The sequence below is a fragment of the Mus musculus genome, chromosome X (assembly GCF_000001635.26).
Source record: "Mus musculus strain C57BL/6J chromosome X, GRCm38.p6 C57BL/6J".
NCBI classification, from domain to species: domain Eukaryota; kingdom Metazoa; phylum Chordata; class Mammalia; order Rodentia; family Muridae; genus Mus; species Mus musculus.
In genome coordinates, this window is record NC_000086.7 from 49,055,150 (window position 1) to 49,075,403 (window position 20,254).

At 40.0% G+C, this 20,254-nt stretch overlaps 1 protein-coding gene across 31 annotated transcripts in view; it reads right to left on the reverse strand.

Annotated features, from left to right (window-relative positions):
* The window catches only part of Enox2 (ecto-NOX disulfide-thiol exchanger 2), a 278,537-nt gene that overhangs the window by 45,443 nt on the left and 212,840 nt on the right, over positions 1–20,254 (reverse strand). For all 31 annotated transcript variants that reach the window (NM_145951.5, NM_001271448.1, NM_001271450.1 and 28 more), the window contains 3 exons: positions 14,486–14,641; positions 6,994–7,200; positions 1,186–1,419 (listed from right to left, as the gene is read on the reverse strand). In NM_145951.5, the coding sequence (NP_666063.1) occupies positions 1,186–1,419; positions 6,994–7,200; positions 14,486–14,641 (597 nt within the window). The remainder of the gene's footprint in view (positions 1–1,185; positions 1,420–6,993; positions 7,201–14,485; positions 14,642–20,254) is intronic.

Consider the following 20,254-nt stretch of genomic DNA (forward strand, 5'->3'; position numbering starts at 1 on the left):
GCAGAAAGTCAAAATCAATTCAAAGAGATTTCTTAAGTGCAATGTAAACCAGTTTGGCAAGTGAGACTTATGTATTTGGAAAATAGAATTAGCTGGATCTTGCTGAAATGAAAGCCCAGAAGCAGGGCAAATTCATACCATTAGAGCTCTGTCAGTGTCATGAGGAAGATGAATGGGACAGCAGTATTCATTAAATAAAATCAACTGCACGCAGAAAAATGAGAGACTGGATTGGAGGGACTAAGACAAGAGAACAGGCAAAGTGATTAATGTCAAATTAGCAAAGTGGCTCTAAGAATCAAGCAAAAACTGGAATAATAACAAAAATTTAAAAAGGAGTTTGGCTTAGCAATATCTAGATGTGTCCATAGTTGTTTTATGCAATAGCTTGGCCTTTAACAATGGTAAAGACTTTATTTCATGTGGACTTACAAACTTTATATGGGGAATGCCAGGGCCAAAAAGTGGGAGTGGGTGGGTAGGGGAGTGGGGGGGGGGGAGAGTATGGGGGACTTTTGGGATAGCATTGGAAATGTAATTGAGGAAAATACCTAATAAAAATATAAAAAAACCCCATAAACACAGTGAACAATTTCTGGGCCTCCATTTTGATAACTTTGTTTGCTTTTGTCTATTTATTTTGAGATAGAAGCTCATTCTATAACCCATGCTGGCCTCCAATTCTTGGTGATCCTCCTGCCTCAGCCTCCAGTGTACTGGGTTGACATGCATGTCTCACTATAGAAGCTCCTTTTGCAATCGTTAAGATGAGAACTTTCCTGCAATTTCATAGGGTCATATCCAGTTATAGCATGATGATGTACTCACTGATTGAAAATTCACATCTCTCCTGTACCCACTAAGAGAGGGGACACATGTGTAGGTCCTAAACCATTAATCACATCTAAAAGTTTTGAGTGTGGCACGGGGGGGGGGAAATATTTCTTCTTAGTTATCTGATCTCTAGATAGAAAGTGTCTACCCTTGAGACAATGAAGTAACAGAGATGCAGGAGGGATGGACAAATTTCCTGGTTCTGAAGTTACTTGGTACTTTCAGCAAGCCTCCAACAGAAGACATGATCTATTAGAAGTAGAAAGGTAGCTGGCAACAGTGCAATGGTATATATTACAATGCTTTAAGAAAGGCATTCATTTAATCATGGGGCTTGAATGCCTTCTATACCTTTGAGTTTTTCAGCAACAATGCTGCATTCATGATCTGAATAGTGGACCACTGGAGGTGGGGATGGTGGACGCATTCTTTCTTCTTCCATCCTTCTACGGTGCCGCTCCTCTCTGGCTAGCATACGCTGTTTACACTCCCACTCATATAAGTCATCCCGAGCCTGGGCAAAGTCAACATGGAGCCGGCCTGTGTCCTTCTTGTCAGTACTAGAGCCCAGACGAATTCGGTAACCTAAATTAAAATGGGAGAGAGGAAAGTGAGAAGAGAGTAGTAAGCCAACAACCATATGTACTTTTTGAAGTTCAGTGTCTTAGAGATGGTTTCAGAAATTCTAAGTGATCACATAACACCAAATTCTCTCACACTGGTATCAAGGTGAGTCATCAAAAGACTTAGGTTAACATCTCATTCTATACACTGTCACAAGGAGGGGGGAAGAAGTGTCAAACAGCCCGAGTAAAAGTCACTATACCCCTGAGAGCAGCTAGAAGATAAGCCATTTCTAATAGATGTTACTATCATCTATCCCATGAAATAAAATTACGTATAGTGGGAAAGGTCCAGACGTCCAGCCATAGAAGGCTCATCTGTGGAGACAAAGCTCATCTGACTGCTTGAACTTTCTCAGGTGGTTTCTGATAGATGCTGGGAGCCCCTAGTTTGACAATGCTATTTCTATCTGCCTTAAACAAACAAACAAACAAACAAACAAACAAACAAACTGTAAAGCCCAAACAACAACAACAAACCTGGAAGTATCACTCAAGGGAATATTCTGTTCTGCCCAGGAATCTTGTTTGGGAACTTCATGTGGCTGCCTTATCAGGTCTTCCCCAGTCTGTCTCTGCTGGGTGCTTGCAAACTTCCATTTTTAGGATGTTATCTTTGTGTTGTTGCTTTTACTTGGAGTCCTTATCTAAGGGGACATTCTGCTCTGCCTAGGACTCTTTCAATCAGGAATTTCTGCTGACCACACCAATGGAGCTTCCCTAGTGGGTTTATGGTGGATATTGTGAGTACTCAATTTGATGATATTCTGTTCTATCATTTTCTTTTGCTTTGGTTTATCATATACTTAATAAACTCACTCATTAGCAACAGAATTTATGGCTATCAACAAATCATTCTCCAGAGCACACAGAACACATTTTTTAATAATAATTTTGCATTCTATGCTTTTGGATGATCATGTTTTCGGGATGTCTTTTCTCTACTTTGTCACTTTACATGACATCAAGGATGTACATTGGGGCCCAGGATATAGCCCAGTGAGTAAAGTACTTGTTGCATAACTACAAGGAATGGAGTTCAAATCTCTAGAGTACCCATAAAAAGTCAGGCATGGTAGAAAATGTCTATAATCCTAATGCTTTTAAGGTGAGATGGGAGATGGAGCCAGGAAGATCACCAGGAGATCAAGTGCAAGTTATTGTGCCACCATAGCAGTAAGCAAGAGATCTTATCTCAAACAAGATGGAAGACCAGGACACACATTCATACACACACAAGGGTGTCCATGCGTATATGCACACAACCATACATTTAATATAAACACAAGAGTAAGGAAAAAAAACCAATACCAATGAAAGAATGAGCCTCAGATTGTACCAAGGGCTGGGAAGAATGGAAATGGCATCTCTCTACTATGGTGTCTTTGGATGACTTCGAGAATATAAATTACAACCATCCCATAGAATTTTGGCAAATTGAAAATGCATTAATTTATAATTTAACTTGTAAAATTTTGTTTCCTGGATGCAGTTAGGGAACTCTGGACTACTTTCCTTTCTGGGGGAGAAACTAAATAGATGGGCAGCAGTGGTATTAGTTGGATACTAAAAGCTGTTGATGTAATTAAAGCAATCATATAGAACTTGGATTTAGAAAACCAAGATCAACTTCCTAACATTCCTTTTTCTTCCAGTTATATTGGTCTAAGCAAAGTTCTTGACAAACTATTAAGATATTGTTAAGGACATTTCATATTTGAAGAGCCGAGACAAACACACACACACACACACACACACACACACACACACACACACACACCTTACTTCATTCCTAGCACAGACTATTTTCTAACATGGAAAATGCATGTTAGAGAAGGTAGAAAGGTTGCACAGTTTGCCTAGGTGGCAGGGGTGGTGTGGGGAGTGGGTGTGGTGTAACTGGAAGAGTTAGAACTTGAATCCAGGATGTCACATTTGCAAAGCTAAGGAGCTTGCTTCTCTTTTGCTGAGCAATGCCCAGCATAGATCTTGTTCTTGGATAGGCAACAGAGGGTCACATTTGTCTTCCTCCTTAAAAAGTAAAATTATCTCTATATATCTGTATATAGAGATAATATATATAAGTTAGCACATGAAATAATACATATGTACATATGTATATATATATTATCATATGAAACAATGGTGTTTATGATGCTGGAAAATGAAGGCAGTGAGCAGTGGGAGACAATGAAATGAGGTGGTCACTGTAATTGCCCCTTGCTACTGTCCAGGCAAGGTTTCCAGGCCTTAGTGTAGAATGGGAAGCTCAGACACAGACTGCTCTTCTTCCTTGGGATTCCCTGAAGACTATGGTAAACAGTGTTCATGATGCAGAGTGTCAAAAGGAAGGAAGCTGCACTGGGAAAGGATTTAAGAGATTTGTAGAAGAGATTGTCAGAGACTGTCACAATAATTTTTTTTGGAGTAGTGATCATAAGTGGAAACCATCTGAATGTTAGAAGTTGTGATCTCTGGAGCTCACACACATCTGGAAACAGCTCCTTTCTCTACCAGACAGAGGACAAAAATTCATACATAACAGAGACGGGGTATCAGGAAGGTTTTGCCTTACTAATGAAGAAAAATTAGTCCTAGGTTTGCTTTGTCCTGCTGCAACAGGTTCTTGCTATGTAGCCCAGGCTGGGCTGAAACTTATGATTCTTGTCTCTTAGCCACCTGAATGCTAAAATTCAGTATTTCTGAAACATACAAATTCTGAAAGAGGCCATCCGGAACTGACTGGCGCTATGAAAAATGTTAAAGGAAATTCAAGCACTAGGGAAATGACACCAAATGGAAATGTGGATCTCTGCAAGGGAAAGAGCATACATAATGTATAATTGTACTTACAGGAAGTTCCAAGAAATGCATAGCAATCTGATAAAGAACAGATAAGTGACTGCTTGACAACGAACTAAGAGGAAACAAAGAATTAGCAAAGAGGGACAAAGGAAGTTTTAGGGAATGAATGGTATATTAATTCTTTTAAAGGTTGCTGATAGATTCATATTTGTATCATATATAGCATATTATATAATTGCATTTTGAATTATCAATTATCATACCTATAAATTTCTATTTAGTGTTATAATTGATAATGCCTAGTAGCACAAAGGGTGCCACATAGTTATTTTCCCTGTACAGTTTGGCGGGGTACTTGCGAACCCATTCATTTTACTGATCAAGTAAGCCATTAGAAAAGTGTAGCTTCAAATGAATCACACAAGCGGTGATGCTAAAGATGCTGCAAGAGCTTCCATTCCAACAAAAATGATTCTTCCTGCATCCCTGCAGCATCTTTTAGAATGGATTTTGATCTTTTGGGGTTTTTTTTTTGCCACTTTCTTTTATAATTTCCATAAAAAGAATCCCATTCAAGAGCTTTGTGGCACCTGTGACCCTCCCTGGAGAATGCTCAAATTTAAAGAGCAAAATTTCGTTCTTTTCACAGTACTGACTGCCAGTGATCTCTTTTTGTTTGGTAGCCCTGCAGATGTTTGTAGGAGGTGAATGTAAACAGAGAATAGATTTCAGTCATGTTCAGATGGGTGCCTCCTGAACAGTATGTTTTGTTTTATGTCTAACTATTTAGGGTTTTTTGAAACATTTACATTCTTATGAAAACAGTTTATTGTAGACTGCTCTTTTATTGTTGCTAAGTGCTGTCTACTCTTCAGTAGAGTCTGTAGTACTTGACAACTATAATAGGAGCACTCTACATCTGACGCCCCGTCTCGTTCCCATGCTACTAGCCCACTGTTTCAAATTTTTATTACCTTTCCCTGGCTTTTTACAGCAGCCTTCAAACTGACCTCCTATACTCCTGTCTCTTCCTCCCTCTAATACATTTTTACACAGAAATGTCAGATTAATCTTTCACAGACAATCACATTTCTTGTTCAAAATTGTCCTCTATACTTCCTATTTCTTGGGGAATAAAAACTTAGTTGCTAAAACTTTCAATATATACTAACAGCTATTTCAACCCTCTCCCATGTCTTCTTAAATGCACAAACTACCACTTGGGGTGTGATCTTCTTCTTCTTCCTCTTCTTCTTCCTCTTCTTCTTCTTCTTCTTCTTCTTCTTCTTCTTCTTCTTCTTCTTCTTCTTCTTCTTCTTCTTCTTCTTCTTCTTCTTCTTCCTCTTCTTCTTCCTCTTCTTCTTCCTCTTCTTCTTCCTCTTCTTCTTCCTCTTCTTCTTCCTCTTCTTCTTCCTCTTCTTCTTCCTCTTCTTCTTCCTCTTCTTCCTCCTCCTTTTCCTCCTCCTCCTCCTCCTTCATCTGTAATTTTGCTCATATGTTTCCCTGTTCTAGTGTGGTCTTATTTACTCTTCTATTGTTGTAATAAGACATGACAACCAAGAAAACCTATAGAAGAAAGAGTTTATTGGGGCTTACAGTTTCAGAGGGTGAGTTTCTGATTATCATGGTGGGTAAGATGGAAGCAGGCAGGCAGGAAGAAGGACAGCAAGCTCCAGTCGTAGCTAAGAACTTATTTATATCCTTATCCAGAACTAGGAAGCAGAGAGAGCTAACTGGGAAGGTCATAGGCTTTCCAAACTTCAAAACTAGCCCCCATTTACACACCTACTCCAACAAGACCATACCTCCTAATCCTTCCAAAACAGTTCCACCAATCAGGGATCAAGTATTCAAACATATATGGGGGGGGTGCATTATCATTATCATTCAAGCCACAACAATTGTTTACCAGCAAATATCTTCTTTTTGTCAAAGGCATGGTGAAATAGCAACCTTTTTGTGCCCAGTAGGCAAGGACATTTGCTGTCAAGCCTAAGGACCTGAGTTTAATCTCCCGAAACTCAAATGATAGGAGAGAACTGATTCCTGAACATTGTCATCTGACCTCCAAATACAGGCCATGGCAAGCATGCCAACACACAAATGCACACAGACACGCAACAGATATATGTTAAAAACAATTTAAAAATTGATCTTTCTGCATATCCTTGTTAGGATTCAGAAAAAAAATTCACATTTTCCATCCTTCTTTCACACCCTTTTTAGTTGTTTCCTTTCCCTATAGTGTGTGTTACTGTTGTCATCACTATTACTAGCAGTGAGTGTGCCTTGTCAGATGGACACAGAAGCATGAGTTCTAGAATCATATAACAGATACATATGTTTGTATATGTGTATATATATGTATGTCTATGTGTGTGTGTTGAATTGGCCTGGGCAAAGTAATTATAGCAGAGAGACAGACATAAAGCATTGTGGCACATTCCGGGGCCTAGAATCTACTGTGTATTTGGGACATGTGTGTAGGAAGAATTGGGATGTGACAATGAGATGCAGATCCTATCATCCATATCTTTAATGACACAAGACATGTAGAACTGTTGATGGCTTTAAGGAGGAAGGCTGGAGAAGAGGTAACATGCCTTTTCCAATATTTAAGGCAAAGGGAGTCCCTTTTAGCTTGTGCACTGTTGCTAATGACTCAGATCACTCTGGTCTCAGATCTCTGCTTTGTGCCCTGTGCACACCATTGCCACATATCAACACTTACCAGACAGATAGAGGGCTTTGTCCACCATGTATTCCTCAGCAAAGCGAATGTGACAGAAGTTCTTTTTGCTCTTCCGGATAGCAATAATCTCTCCACACTGTTCAAACACTTCCACAATGATCTGCTCTGTCCCATTTTCAGGCAGGCCACCCACAAACACTGTCTTACAGCCTGGTGGCCTTTCTCGTGTTGCAGGTGGTGGAAGATCTAAATTTAAAGGCAAAAGCATCTGAAATAACAATACTCACTTGAGCTCTTTGAAACATGGCTTTTTTTCAGAGACAAAGTATACAAACATATGAGGATCTATTGCCCCCCCAATAACTTTAGCCCCCATGGTGCTTATCTCTGCTTTACAGAAAATTTATGGAATGAACCTGAAAAGCATTGGTGACTGTGATTATGGAACAATGGCCCTTTCTGTCTGTCTGTCCCATCTGAGATCTTTAGTCCCTTACTTTTGCTGTGGTAAGCCAGTTATATTGTTTTTATTTTTGGTCGTTTGTATTAAAGTAGGGGAAATCTCACTTAGATTAACCAATACATTCAGGAATCTGTCCACCTGCGGTCCCTGATCGTCTTCTTAGTTCAGATGGCAGTTACTACATTCTATTTGTTTATTGAAAGAAGTGGTTCATGACTAATTTGGCAATTAGAAGGTGAATATTTTAAAAAAGCATTTATAGTCATTAGAATAGCACAGTTAAACAAATTAGAGTACAAACATTCATTTTATATTTTTGAGGATTTAAAAACTATAAATACAAATAAGCCCTTCCTTTAATTTCTCACTGGAGTAGTCAGTCCCAAAGTCAATCTTGCAGCATTGAAAGGGGTATAAGACAGCAGAGACTCAAAGCTTGCCTGGAAAACCACTAACTAAAGTGAGATAAATCTTGCCACCGAGAGTCATTAAAAACCTCCCCAATGAGATGATTCTCCATCTGCTGAAAAACTGCTTTCCATTCCTTGTATATATAAAGCTTGTTAGATCCATCACCTCCATGTTACTCTTTAGACGTGTCAAAGCATTTCTAAAGTCAAATCCTATAGTTCAACCCCCAACAAACCAGAGCATGCTGGCCATGTTTTTTTTTTCTCCTTCTCTTCTACTTCATGTCTGCAAGGATTTACTTTGTGTAATCCATTCTTCCCATTCAGCTCTCAACAATTCTCTCAGCTCAAGATTTGGAGAGCTCAATAATCAGGGATTAGAGCTCCCCTGTGAAAATGAATGAGCCTCCTTCACAGATGAGGATGGAGCATCTCCCAGACTCATATCCAAACTGGCAAGCAGTTGATTGGGAGCCTCCTTGGTTAGCATTATCCCTACTTCCTTCGCTGTGCTACGGCTGCACACACACCTTACTGGCGTGGCTGAGAAGATGGAGATTTTCATGATGACTTTGCCCACTCACAGAGTTGATAAAGAGCAGGAAGGAAGAACTTATAAATTGCTAACTTTTGAATTCTGTAATTTTAAGAACTCATCATTTTATGTTTTCCTTGAGTGTTTCATATGAGAGGCTTAGGGGAAAGAACTCTATCAAGTGAGCAGGAGTCTGAACTATCTTACTCATGGCTATTATGTGAAGTTGTTCTTTATCAGGAAGGTAGGAAAGGGCTTGAGAATTGCTTTAGACTTAGGCTTTTGAGTGTTTCACAACTTGAAAATAGTGTCACCATCATAATTCCAGTTATTCCCAACTCTGATAGCATGAAAGAATCAACTTAAGAGTTAAGCAAACAATACCTGGCCCCACACCAATAAGGTTGATTTAATTACTTTTGACTGCATTCTATGCTTTATGAGACAGACTTCATGTGTAGGTAGGGTTCAGAGCCACTAAGCATTCTAAACTTGTGATATTACAGAGGAAAATTCTTGGGTGAATGAAATGTCTCCTTCAAGGATACCATATTAGATAAAGACATCCTAAACTTGGAACAGAGAGACCTGCATTTAAAGTTTATCCCATATCTGTGTGACCATGGAGAAGTTACACAGTCTATGAAAACTTCTGTTTTCAATCTGTTTAATAGGGATACCACTACCTGCCTTAAATGTTTTTTTTTTGTATTACTATTGATATACTACATTGTCCATCTTGGATGTTGTGCAAACTCTAGTACTTCTTGGCTTCCTATTAAACAGTAGCTACTTCAGTGTTAATACTTATTGAACCCAGGTTTCTTAACTCCCAATCTGGAATTTTTTAATACCTTATCGCAAGTCTGGAGTGTAGTGTTAGTGAGGACGTAGACTTGGGAAATACAAGTCCCCTTGGTTTACCCAGATAAATCTGAACTTGAGTGAGTTATGGTCATCAAAGTGCATGCAGCTTTGACCACAGAATACAACCAGCCACTGTATATACCCATAATGAATTTTCAAGATCATCTGTTTAGAGTTGTTTTCAAACAAAAACCTTTAGAATAATATCCTATTTTAGAATAAAAAAGGCTTCTGGAACGTATTGCTAAAGGAGCTGCATGGTAAATAATATTCTGTGATGCAAATATCACCTCACATGACTTGAATTTACTTTATGCCTACTGACAGACTAAGGAATATATGGTTACTTTGGAAGTTATATGCCATACCCAGAATGCAAATGTTTATCCCTTGACTACATTTGTGGGGCTTAACATTTTGTGATGAAGCCATTATTCAGGTGCTGTGATTCTTCTATGGCAACTTCTGTTAAATAATGAAGCATAAAATCCACTAAGAACAATGTTAAGAATGTCAGGGATGTGTCTATTTTCCTCCAGTAAATATAGAAGACCTTTTTGATACTATTTGCTGAAACTTAAGTGTATGCCTGTAAGCACGGAACAGGGTACTGTCTTCATTAAAGGATAGTATCTGTTTTTAATTAACAGTTCAATGCTTTTGTTTTCTAGGCTGGATTTCCCAATCCATTGCACAACAATGAGAACTCCATAGAAGAACAAATTTTAAACTCTACCAATTCATCAGGTAATGTGCTAAGCTGGGTAGTGCGTAAATCATCACTCAGTATGGAGACAAAGAAAAGTTCATGTAAAGATTCAAGATAATTGGGAGAATAAATAATGAGTCTTTGGAAATGGAAAAGGAGGAGTAGCTAGCAATTGTAATTACATCCAAGCCTTCACTCTGGGAAGCTGTGGTAAGACTATCAATATTAGTAAGATCAGAGTCCATTGCTGGTCTTTGAGATGGGGGACAGAGAGTACCACAAATGACCCAAATACCATTTGCATGGCATCCTGCTTTTCAGAGAACCATAAGAAAACACTCAGTTGGTTTGTCAGAATGTATGCAATGAGAAGTCTGGGAGTAGATTTTATTAGACATCTCAAGATCAAAGGCCTTACAGACAATCAGTAGGGGTCAGATACATTTTTAATGTAATCCCAGCTAATGGGAAACAATCAGAAGGCTGGCCAATTGTTATTAATGCTCAATTTACTCATTTATTTTAATTCTCTTTATAGACTCCAGCGTTCAGAGGCAAAATGGGTTCTGTCTCTTTTGATATGGTGAAATGAAAACCAGTGTTGTCTTTTGTGGCTCCTGGGTGTTTTCACATATGTTTGCACACAGAGGGCAGATGACGTTCCATCAGTCACTCTTCATTCACTGTTCCTTCCAATAGATTCAAAACGTCACCTGTCGATACAGGTGTTACAGCTGAAGTGAAAATTCTTGACCAAACTGACTTCCCTAGAGAGGTGGTATTGCTCTCTTCTCTCAGAAAAAAACCATTAATTGAGAATCAGTAATCCTTTGGAAAAAGTGTGTGTGTTGCAGGCAGCTATCTTTTGCTATACTCTAAAACCTGGAAACAGGAGCTTAGTGCTAGGTCTGCTCCTCTTTAGTAAATTTCACTGAAGTTTTAGATTAGGTCTCATCTTACCTAGTCTAGATCAGAGAGGTTCAGTTACTTACCAACCTCTCATGGCTAAAAATAGGTAGAAAACTGAGCTATGAAATAAGGCCTGTGTTATTTTATAGACAAAATACTCAACTATTAATGTATTCTGCACGAACCACCAAATATAAAAAGTTCCATGTATTATAATACAATCCTCTTTTGATTTTCTAATGTATTTTGAGGAGTTTAACTTTGAGAAATATTTATACTGGAAGCTTTTTAAAATGTAGTAATCAGAAAGCAAAAAAATGTAGTAATCATAATTTTATAGCTGAGTGAAGTTATAGATATCTAGGCTAATCTAACCAGGTATCTTTAGTTTACAGATAAAGATGGGCCCAGCACGCTTCCGCTGCGCCACTCTGCTAGAACAGTTTACAGATAAAGAAACAGAGACAAAAGGTAGTAAAATGACTGGCCAGGGTCTCATAGCTCACTAGTGACAGAGCTGAGAATGGAACATAAACAAAGAATAGATAACTGAGCACTGGGGCATTGAAGGTTGTTAGTTGTCTTAAATGAGGGACATATTCTTATAAGAGCAAAAACATCAGGGAGGATTTATATGGTAAGAGGGGAAGAACTGCAAACACCAGGCACAAATGAAATATTTGGAGGATTTTTGCTGGTAAGGAATACACAGAATTTTATTTTCTCTCTCTCTCTCTCTCTCTCTCTCTCTCTCTCTCTCTCTCTCTCTCTCTCTCTCTCTCTCTCTCTGCTAGATGTTAATATTCCTCTATTACTGTCTTACCACCTGCCTGTTTTGGAAATAGGACATTTCACTGAGCCTGAAGCTCATTTACTGGCTACCCTGGTTGGCCAGCAAGCCCCTAGGATCTGCCTGCCTCTGTTTTCTAGTGCTTGGGTCATACCATACCCAGCACTTACGTGGTGCTAGTGATCTGAACTAAGGTCCTCAGGCTTGCATGGCAAGCACTTTGTCCACAGAACCTAGCCCCTTCTTTCTTTTTTAATATTTTGAAGTGTTTGGGTTCCTCAGCATGTAGCATTTTGATATTCTTTATCTGGCTGGTCTGAGTCATTCTTATTCCTTTAAATCAGTTAAGCTTTCAAGAAGGGTAAGTGGGCCAATAGTATTAAATACAGCAGACAGATAAAGTAAGGATTGAAATTCTTCCACTGGATTTAGCATGTACATATAAATTTATTAGAAGGATATACTACAGATTTAACTTTGGTACCTCCCATGATAAAGTAGTCCAGGAGAGAGTACATTTGGAGCTGGGCTGGAGGTAAGATTGTGAGGTCAGGAAGGAGTTGAATGTGACTAAAGGGTAGGTATGGGGCAAGTAGAAAAGGCGTACTGAGAACAGCCATGAAGGAAAGGCTTTTGAGGTCAGTAGTTAGATCCGTGGTTCTCAACTTGTGGGTCTAGACTCCTTTGGGAGGGAGAGGTCAATAACCCTCTCACGAGGCAGCCTAAGACTGTTAGAACACACAGAGAGTTACAGTATGATTTATATCAGTTGCAAAATTACAATCCTGAAGTAGCAACAAAAATAATTTTATATAAAAAATAATTTTATGGCTGGGGGTCATCACAACATGAGGAACTGGATCATTAGGAAGTTTGAGAAGCACTGAGTTAGACTATGAATTGAGAGCCTCAGGGTGATATTATATAGTATCCCCACACTATTTCTGTGGGCAGCATTGGGAAGGATAGTCTGCTGGCACAGAGGAAGGAAAGAATGTAAATGTATTTTCTAATAAAGCAGCAGGAGTAAGTAGCAGTCTGGATGGTGACTAAAGACATGGGATTATCTCTGAGCAATAGGATCTTAGTGCTGAGACAGACTTTAGAGTCAGAGGCCGCTGGATCTAAGAGAATATACCAGAGTCAGGAAGGAATAAGTAGCGCGGCTTTTAATCAAAGCCTTATAATAAAGTAGGTTAGGTTTGCTTGGCCCAGGAGGTGATCCGGGGTTCAAGTCACATCAACTGCCTGCTTTCCTGTCTTACCTTCACAAAAACAAGTCTCCGCTGTTAAGAAAAAAAAAAAAGTGGCATAATTGCCACACTTGCAGCAAAGAATTAAGAGACAGATGCCTTAGTGAGAGATTTTTGTACACAATTAATCTGAGTACTTCCCTTTAAACAAAATCCATTTCTAAAAAGCAAAGACACCAGCAGTCTGGTCTAAGCTTCATGGGAGTGTGTTTTCGAATTTGATTCTAAAGCAGATTCATTCCCAGAAGCCACTCATTTACTGACATTAATTGCCCTGTCAGCCTTCCTTAGTACAAAGATGAAGAGCCAAATGATTGGGCCGCTGGGTAAAATGCTGCCTTCTTACTCTGTAGCCCTTCCAACCCAGAACCAAGAAACCATGGCTGCAGGTAGAAAGAGATGAAAATGTATTTGAGAAATTTACTTATTTTCTTTTCTAAAGAATATGAAGCTACAACCTCTTTAAGACATGTTTTGACATGCATTCCAACGCTGCTTAATAATGTGGTCTATGCATTAAAAACAAAACAAAGCAAACCAGGACATTTAGCTGATGATTCTTTGGAGACTTAGAAACTGGTCCCTTAAGCTGAATATTGATCGCACCAAACCTGGACATTACAGGTTATGCACTACCCTGTTACCTTAAACTTGACTGAAATGCTGAAAGTCTAGCACATGCTGCCCACACAATACAGGAATGATTAAATCAGCAGGACTCTGCCATTTCAGCTTTAACACTGGAGATGTCTACATTCTTGGGTTGTTTTTACATGATAAAGGAATACCTGCGGATGTACACCTTTCTGTGACCTAAACACAAAATGGTAGAGTAAAGGGGGAAAAGAGACATGGCATGTACTGGGATAGTAGAACTAAGAGTAAGATACAGGTTTTAATGGCATTGTTTGTCCAGCTATGCATGAATCCAATATCCAGGGATGGATATGGGAGTTGTAAAGAAAGGGCTACAAAAGGATATCTTATTCTTTCTTCCCTAATGGTCTTTGGAATAAAATACTCTTTTTTTAAATTTAGTCCTCTTAGATGCTAGCTAGCCTCCTAGGTTTCTTATTAGTCGAAAAAAGATGTATGCTGTTAACAACTCAGTTAAAAAAATCAGATGGCATTAAGCTAATTTTCATTTGCCAAAGTGACCAAAGGACCTGTCAAGTCAACTCTGACTGATTCTAAAACCATCTTGGTTATGAGCAGGTCACACTAAATAGAATGGTACTGGCAGCATCTGATTCATGATGAACTGATTTGTATTTATGGTAGAAGATGAAATATTTGTCCAAAGATACATATGAAAGGTTCCTATTTATGTTGATAAGGCAAGTTTATTTGATCTATGGTCTAAATACCCAGATGGATTTTTTTTAACCAACAGCTCTAAGCTAGGCACTACAGCAACAGCTTTCTTGATATGCTGTGCAGTACCATCAGGACACCAGGGAAAACATTAATGAGCCCTGGGTCATGTGTAGGAATAGCTTCTAATAATTCAATATATGGATTTGAAGAAAAGAGCTCAACCACCACCACCACCAATGACAACAACAACAACAACGACAACACAAGCAGGTTAGTACTTGGGTTGGGAGGGAAGAGCGTGCAGCTTTTGCAGTGTATGATCTCCTTTGCTACCGGCATATCTGGAGGAATCGGTGGCGGGACTATGCCCAAACCCGGCATCATGGGAGTTATTGGTGGTATTCCAGTCATCATCCCAAGGGCAGGATCGAAGTCTGAAAAATTAGACAAGAAAAAAAAAACAAAAACAAAAAAAACCAAACACACAATAAATGATAGCAGGCAAGGTCAAACGGGGGCAGAATGTTAAACATTATAAACATCAAATCAAAGCAATCAAGCAAATGCCTCTTCATAGTTAGAATTCTCAGTCTTAATTATCATATAGCTGTGTACTTTTCTACAGGATGTAGGTATTATTTTGTTTGATCCCAGTCTACTTAGTCTTCACATGTCTGTTTGATATTCAGTATCTTTTAAAACATTGCTGTGCCTTGTCTAAGGATCATATCTCCATTAGTTTCCAGTACATATATATCCTTGGCTCCATTTTGGCAAAGCTTCTTGTTGTCCCTGGTACCTCTTCTTCCTCTTACAGTATGGTGATGAACAGTATATACTTTGGGGATTTAGGTTCTCCTTCTGTCATTTCCTTAGCAAGACGCACTTCCATTTCCTCACCTGCAAAATGAGGTTTATATCTCCTACCTTCCAGGGAACTATGAGGAGGAGATGGGATGGTGAATGAAGCGTGCTTAGTAGAACACACGACATGAAGTGGCTCAACAAACAACTAATCTGTATGTCTTTTTACGTGTTCTTTTCCATGGCTGGAATCATCTGAGGCTTTCTGAATTTTCCCTGTGCTTCAAGGCTTAAGACTTACATACTCAGGGTTCTTTGTAGATTTTTCTGTTGCATTCTTAAGTCTGCCTAAAGTCTGTCCAAATGTTTTGCCACTGAATTTTATTTCACTTTGCACTGCTTTTGTTTCACAGAGAGGTAGGACCCTAGGAAGTATGAAGATATATAAACAATTTTTTGTGGGGTTTATCTATGTAAACATATTGATCAACCTCTAGTAAGCATCAATAGCATTCTGATTAGTACAATCTCATGTGATACACTATAAAACCATAGAACTCCAGCTTTTGGGGTGATTCACTTGACAAACCATTCTCCTGGAAACAAAACTCTGGCTGGACTCATAGGCATATGTCCTGAAGCATCTAGAGGCATCAGTTGATTTCATATATGGGGGAAAGGATTAGAGAGTAACCCAGACCAGATAAATAGAAATGGGGGCCTATAGGGGCCTAGAGTGAGACTACAACTGTGCACTCATAACATTGTCAGTTCTTATCAATCCCTGACATGGAAGAGAGATGCACAGTTTTCAAGAAAGGAGCTCCTGGTAGATGAAAAGACAGATCCTGCTCTGGACTTGGTCTGACTTTCTGGTCAGTGTGCTGGACTAGAGAGAGACTTAGAAAACATCAAGGTATGACTTCCAAGCCTCAGTGTCCCCAATGATGTACAGGTTCAGAGCAAGGGCCTCATTTGATTGGATTTAGGGGCAGGCCTAATTTCATTGTCTAAATTGTTTCTGTAAAAAACAAAAAACCAAGTTTCTTTAAGAGATGGGATTTTACTGAATTTCTTTGACTTCCCACTTCCCATACATATCTTATTATAGATACACATACAGTGTATTATAGACAGAGAAAACTTTATAAAAGGTTGTTCTGGTGAAGAACGAGCAGTGGCATTAGCAGTACTGGTCCCTGCTTCCAAAGACTTCATCATAATAGCCACAGACCTCGGTGGAATGACCGAGGTCAGTATGTCCTTAAAGTGGTCCTGAAGTACCTAGGTGGTTTTCTAGATGCTAGAGGAGGCAGAAATAAAGTACCAAGCGACTCCGTGGTTCAAAGAGAAGCAGGACTTTAGCACTTCCATGCCAAGTATTGAAGGAACCCTGTCTCTGGGTGAAAGGGTAAATAATACCCCATGGACCCCCTCTTCTGCAGAGACAAGCCAAGCAAGCTAGGCCATCTCCATCTTCTAATGTCTGTGTTCTTTTTTTTCAAATTAATTTATTTTTTAACATTCCATATTCCATTCTCTGTCCCCCCACCCACCCTCCGACTACTCCATATCCCACACCTTCTCCCTACCCTCTGTCTCCATGTGGATGCCCCACCCCCAGTCACATCTCTGACCCATAATTGTTCCTGTCTGAAAGAATTACAGGGATGGAAATGGAGAGGAGCCTGAGGAAAAGAAGGTCCAGCGACAGACCCAAAGTGGAATCCAGCTCAAGGGGAGATCCCAAGGCCTGACACTATTACTGAGGCTATGGAGCACTCACAAAAAGGGACCTAGCATGACTGCCCTTCAATAGACTCAACAAGCAGCTGAAAGAGTCAGATGCAGATATTTGCACCCAACCAATGGACAGAAGCTGCTGACCCCTGTGGTTGAATTAGGAAATATCTGTGCTCTTGAGGTGGTAATACCCTAGAGAGGTTTAGGGAGAAAAAACTATCTCCCATGGGCTATTTTAGTTTATAAAACCACTCACTTTTCACCATCATATGTTATCTCATTCAACATGCATTTACACCTATACACACTGTGTCTCTCCTGAGGCTCTCATGTTTTTTTTTTTTTTTTTTTTTTGTTTTGTTTTTTTGTACTCAATAGTATATGACCTTGAGAAAAGATTTTTTTTATATCTCTATATTTCTCTTTTGGTAAACAGGGGCACATATTGAAATTTAGCTGAAACAATGAAAGAACAAAACAGGTCTGAAGACCTCTGGCATGCTAGTCCTCATAGATAAGTGTTCTTCCTTCTGTGCCAGTTGTGAAACGCACACTGATAAAGTTACTCATTCAGATATTCACTATTCCAGTCCACCTCGTTTATGACAAGGATCCTCTGTGCTGGGCTGGCTCTATGCAGGTGCTGGGGAGCATGTCTGCCTTTTCATCTTAGAGAACTTAAGAACTTTTCAATGGGGAAAAGCAATGAGATACTGGGCCCCCTATCTTGCTGGCAGAATAAGAACACTCCGATTCAGAGTGCCATTTATGTGTTTGAAAAATGTGATTCCTTGTACAGAAGACTTTGAAGAAATTGTTAACATTATCTTACCCATTTACAAACTCCTAATTTTCTTTAGGAAAAGATCAGATTAGATTATATGCCACCTAAACAATTCCATCTATTTTCCTCTGCTGTCGAAATGTTTGTCTTCCTTTTATTGTTCTGCCTGCCTCCTCATTGTTATTCATATAGCTCTGTCACTCACAACTCTACCTTACCACAGATTACAGAAACATCACTTCATTAAACAAGTTCTGCTGCTTCCACCGAGAAGGAAATGCCTGTCTTCCTGTACTGTCTACTAATAAATCGAGACAAACAAATATAAAGGATAATGTAACTCCTGATAGATGTACTCACCATTCTGCAGTTTGGTATGATTACATTAATATTTTATAAATTCATTCAAAAGCAAATGTATTCATGACATATGGTTAAAGACAGAATAAATAACCTCCCTTTAGTTCAGTAGGTCGAGTTCCAAAAGGGCTTGCTTAGAGGGCTTCAAAAGTTCCCATCCCAGTAATTATTCTTTTGTTTATATTTAACCATTAAGATACAAAGTAGAGCTGAATTTCCAAAGTCAATGGGGAAAAGCAATGAGATACTGGGCCTTTATATGAGTTCTACAGAATGTGAAAAAGCAACGTGAAATTGGAAACACACTGGAGTCGAAAACAAAAGAAATCCCTTCCCTTGTCCTGGCTCCTAGCCTGGATTGAGGATCACTGCCAGCATATATATTACTGTCATCTACCGTTCACAGTTCAAACACCTGAAAGAGATTTGAAATCATGCACAAAGAGTGTGCAAAAGGTCAAGGTATTCCTCCAAAGTTCATTTGACAAAACATTCTCTATTCAGTTTTGCTTTTATTATTTCTTCTTTTGCCACCCATTTCCGGAAGCCTTCTTGACTCTTGGCACAGCCATTGCTGGGTAGACCATAAAATATTCGTTTGTATACCTCCTTTTGAGTCCTGTAATTTTCAAAGTCCCACCCTATTGGGAATTCTGCCAATTCTGAGTTAGCTGGGCAAGCTCTCTGCTCAGATCTACCACAGGATTTCAAGTAATTTTTCAGTGTAAACTTCAGCTGTTCCTGCTACTTAGCAACTTGCATTCCCCAAATTTGGTAATATCATCTGACACTCTGCACATATCTGGGCCAGGGAGTGAGAATGGACACAGAGTCATATCTACACTGTTCTCCAACCTGTCAATCTGTTAACGGTCAGTTGGCTGGGGCCCTTTGCTCTGAGAGGATAAGAATTGTGGGTAGGTCAGGTGAAAATTTTCTGGCTGGCAGTTCTGGGCCCTTGAATACATAATGGCTAGGGAATGGAGCTGAAGACCCTGTCTTAGAGATCTAAACCCTGAGAATTAGGACATACTGGTCCAGCTTTAGAAACTATACACGTATGGCTCTATCCATTTATGTTGAGTGCTTACTGTTCTGGGCATATTTACCAGTTCCTCTAGCACGTGGCAGCTATTGTAATTATTGCTAAACAGCAGCAGGTGACAAGATAGCATCAGCAGATAGTACCTTTTGGTTTTAAAGCTCTCAGACAGGTCTTTCATACTGGGCCCCACAGCTCTTTAGTGACAACTGTTGTAACTCTCTGGTCAACAGACTTTGACAGTGGTATGTACAAAGTTTTGGGTTTAGGATATCCAAGGCCCATATCCCTTAAAGATTTTTAACTCCCTGGCACTCTTCTAGTGAACAGGGCCCTCAGGTTCTCATGTTTGGGGTGTGTGTTTGTGGGGCAGTGGGCTGTGCACAGACAGCCTGGTCTCCATTAGAGCAAAGGTCTGGAACCCCAGTGACCCAATGGGTGGTGACTTCTACCTACATGGGACAGAAGGTAATCGATCAAGTCTCCTGGGCCCCTGGCTCCTGTCCAAGTTACCACCCCAACAGTCTCTGCAGGAGAGGTGTGTGACTGTCAGTCACATAGACAATGTCCCAAGCTCCTGGCATTCTGGCTAGACTCCACCCCCACAGTTACCTGGCTATAGCCATGTATGTTCTTCCCCATAGTTACTTGGCAACAGCAAGATAGCCCACTATAAAAGGGGCTGCTTGGCCCCTCCTCGCTCTCTTTAAACTCTTACTTTTCTTACTCTCTTCTCTAGCCCTCCTTCTCTCTCTCCCTCCCCCCACCACGTGGCCATGGCTGGTCTCTCTCTTTCTACCTTCTCTCTTTCCCCCTGCCTTTCTACAATAAAGCTCTAAACCATAGACTGTCTCTGCTCATCAAGGCCTGCTTGAACGATGGTATAGGCTTTCCCCTAAAAAGCTGCATCTAACCTCCCACTGGAAGGCCTTCCTGCACTCCAGGCCACAGACCAGACCAAGGACTCTTGGTGTAGGAACCACCCAGGCACCTCTCTCCCTGCCCTCTCCTCCATCTGGCCTCCATTTGTTCTCAGCTCTTCTGTGCTGTCCAGCTGTGTCTGGGATACTGAGAGTGAGAACCTGGTACCTAGGACTGCCCCTTGTCCACGCCCCACTGAGTTGGGGTTCTGTGGCTTCCCACAGCCTGACACCCACCCGGGGCCGTGTGGAAAGCAGAGCAGTGTCTGCCTGTCCAGAGCACCGGAACTCTGGCAGGACGCAGGTTTTCTCCTACTTCCTCTTTCCCCCACGCCCACTGCCCAATATCTGCTAACTTTTGAATTTACCAAGAAAAGATGTGTGGGGAAAAAAA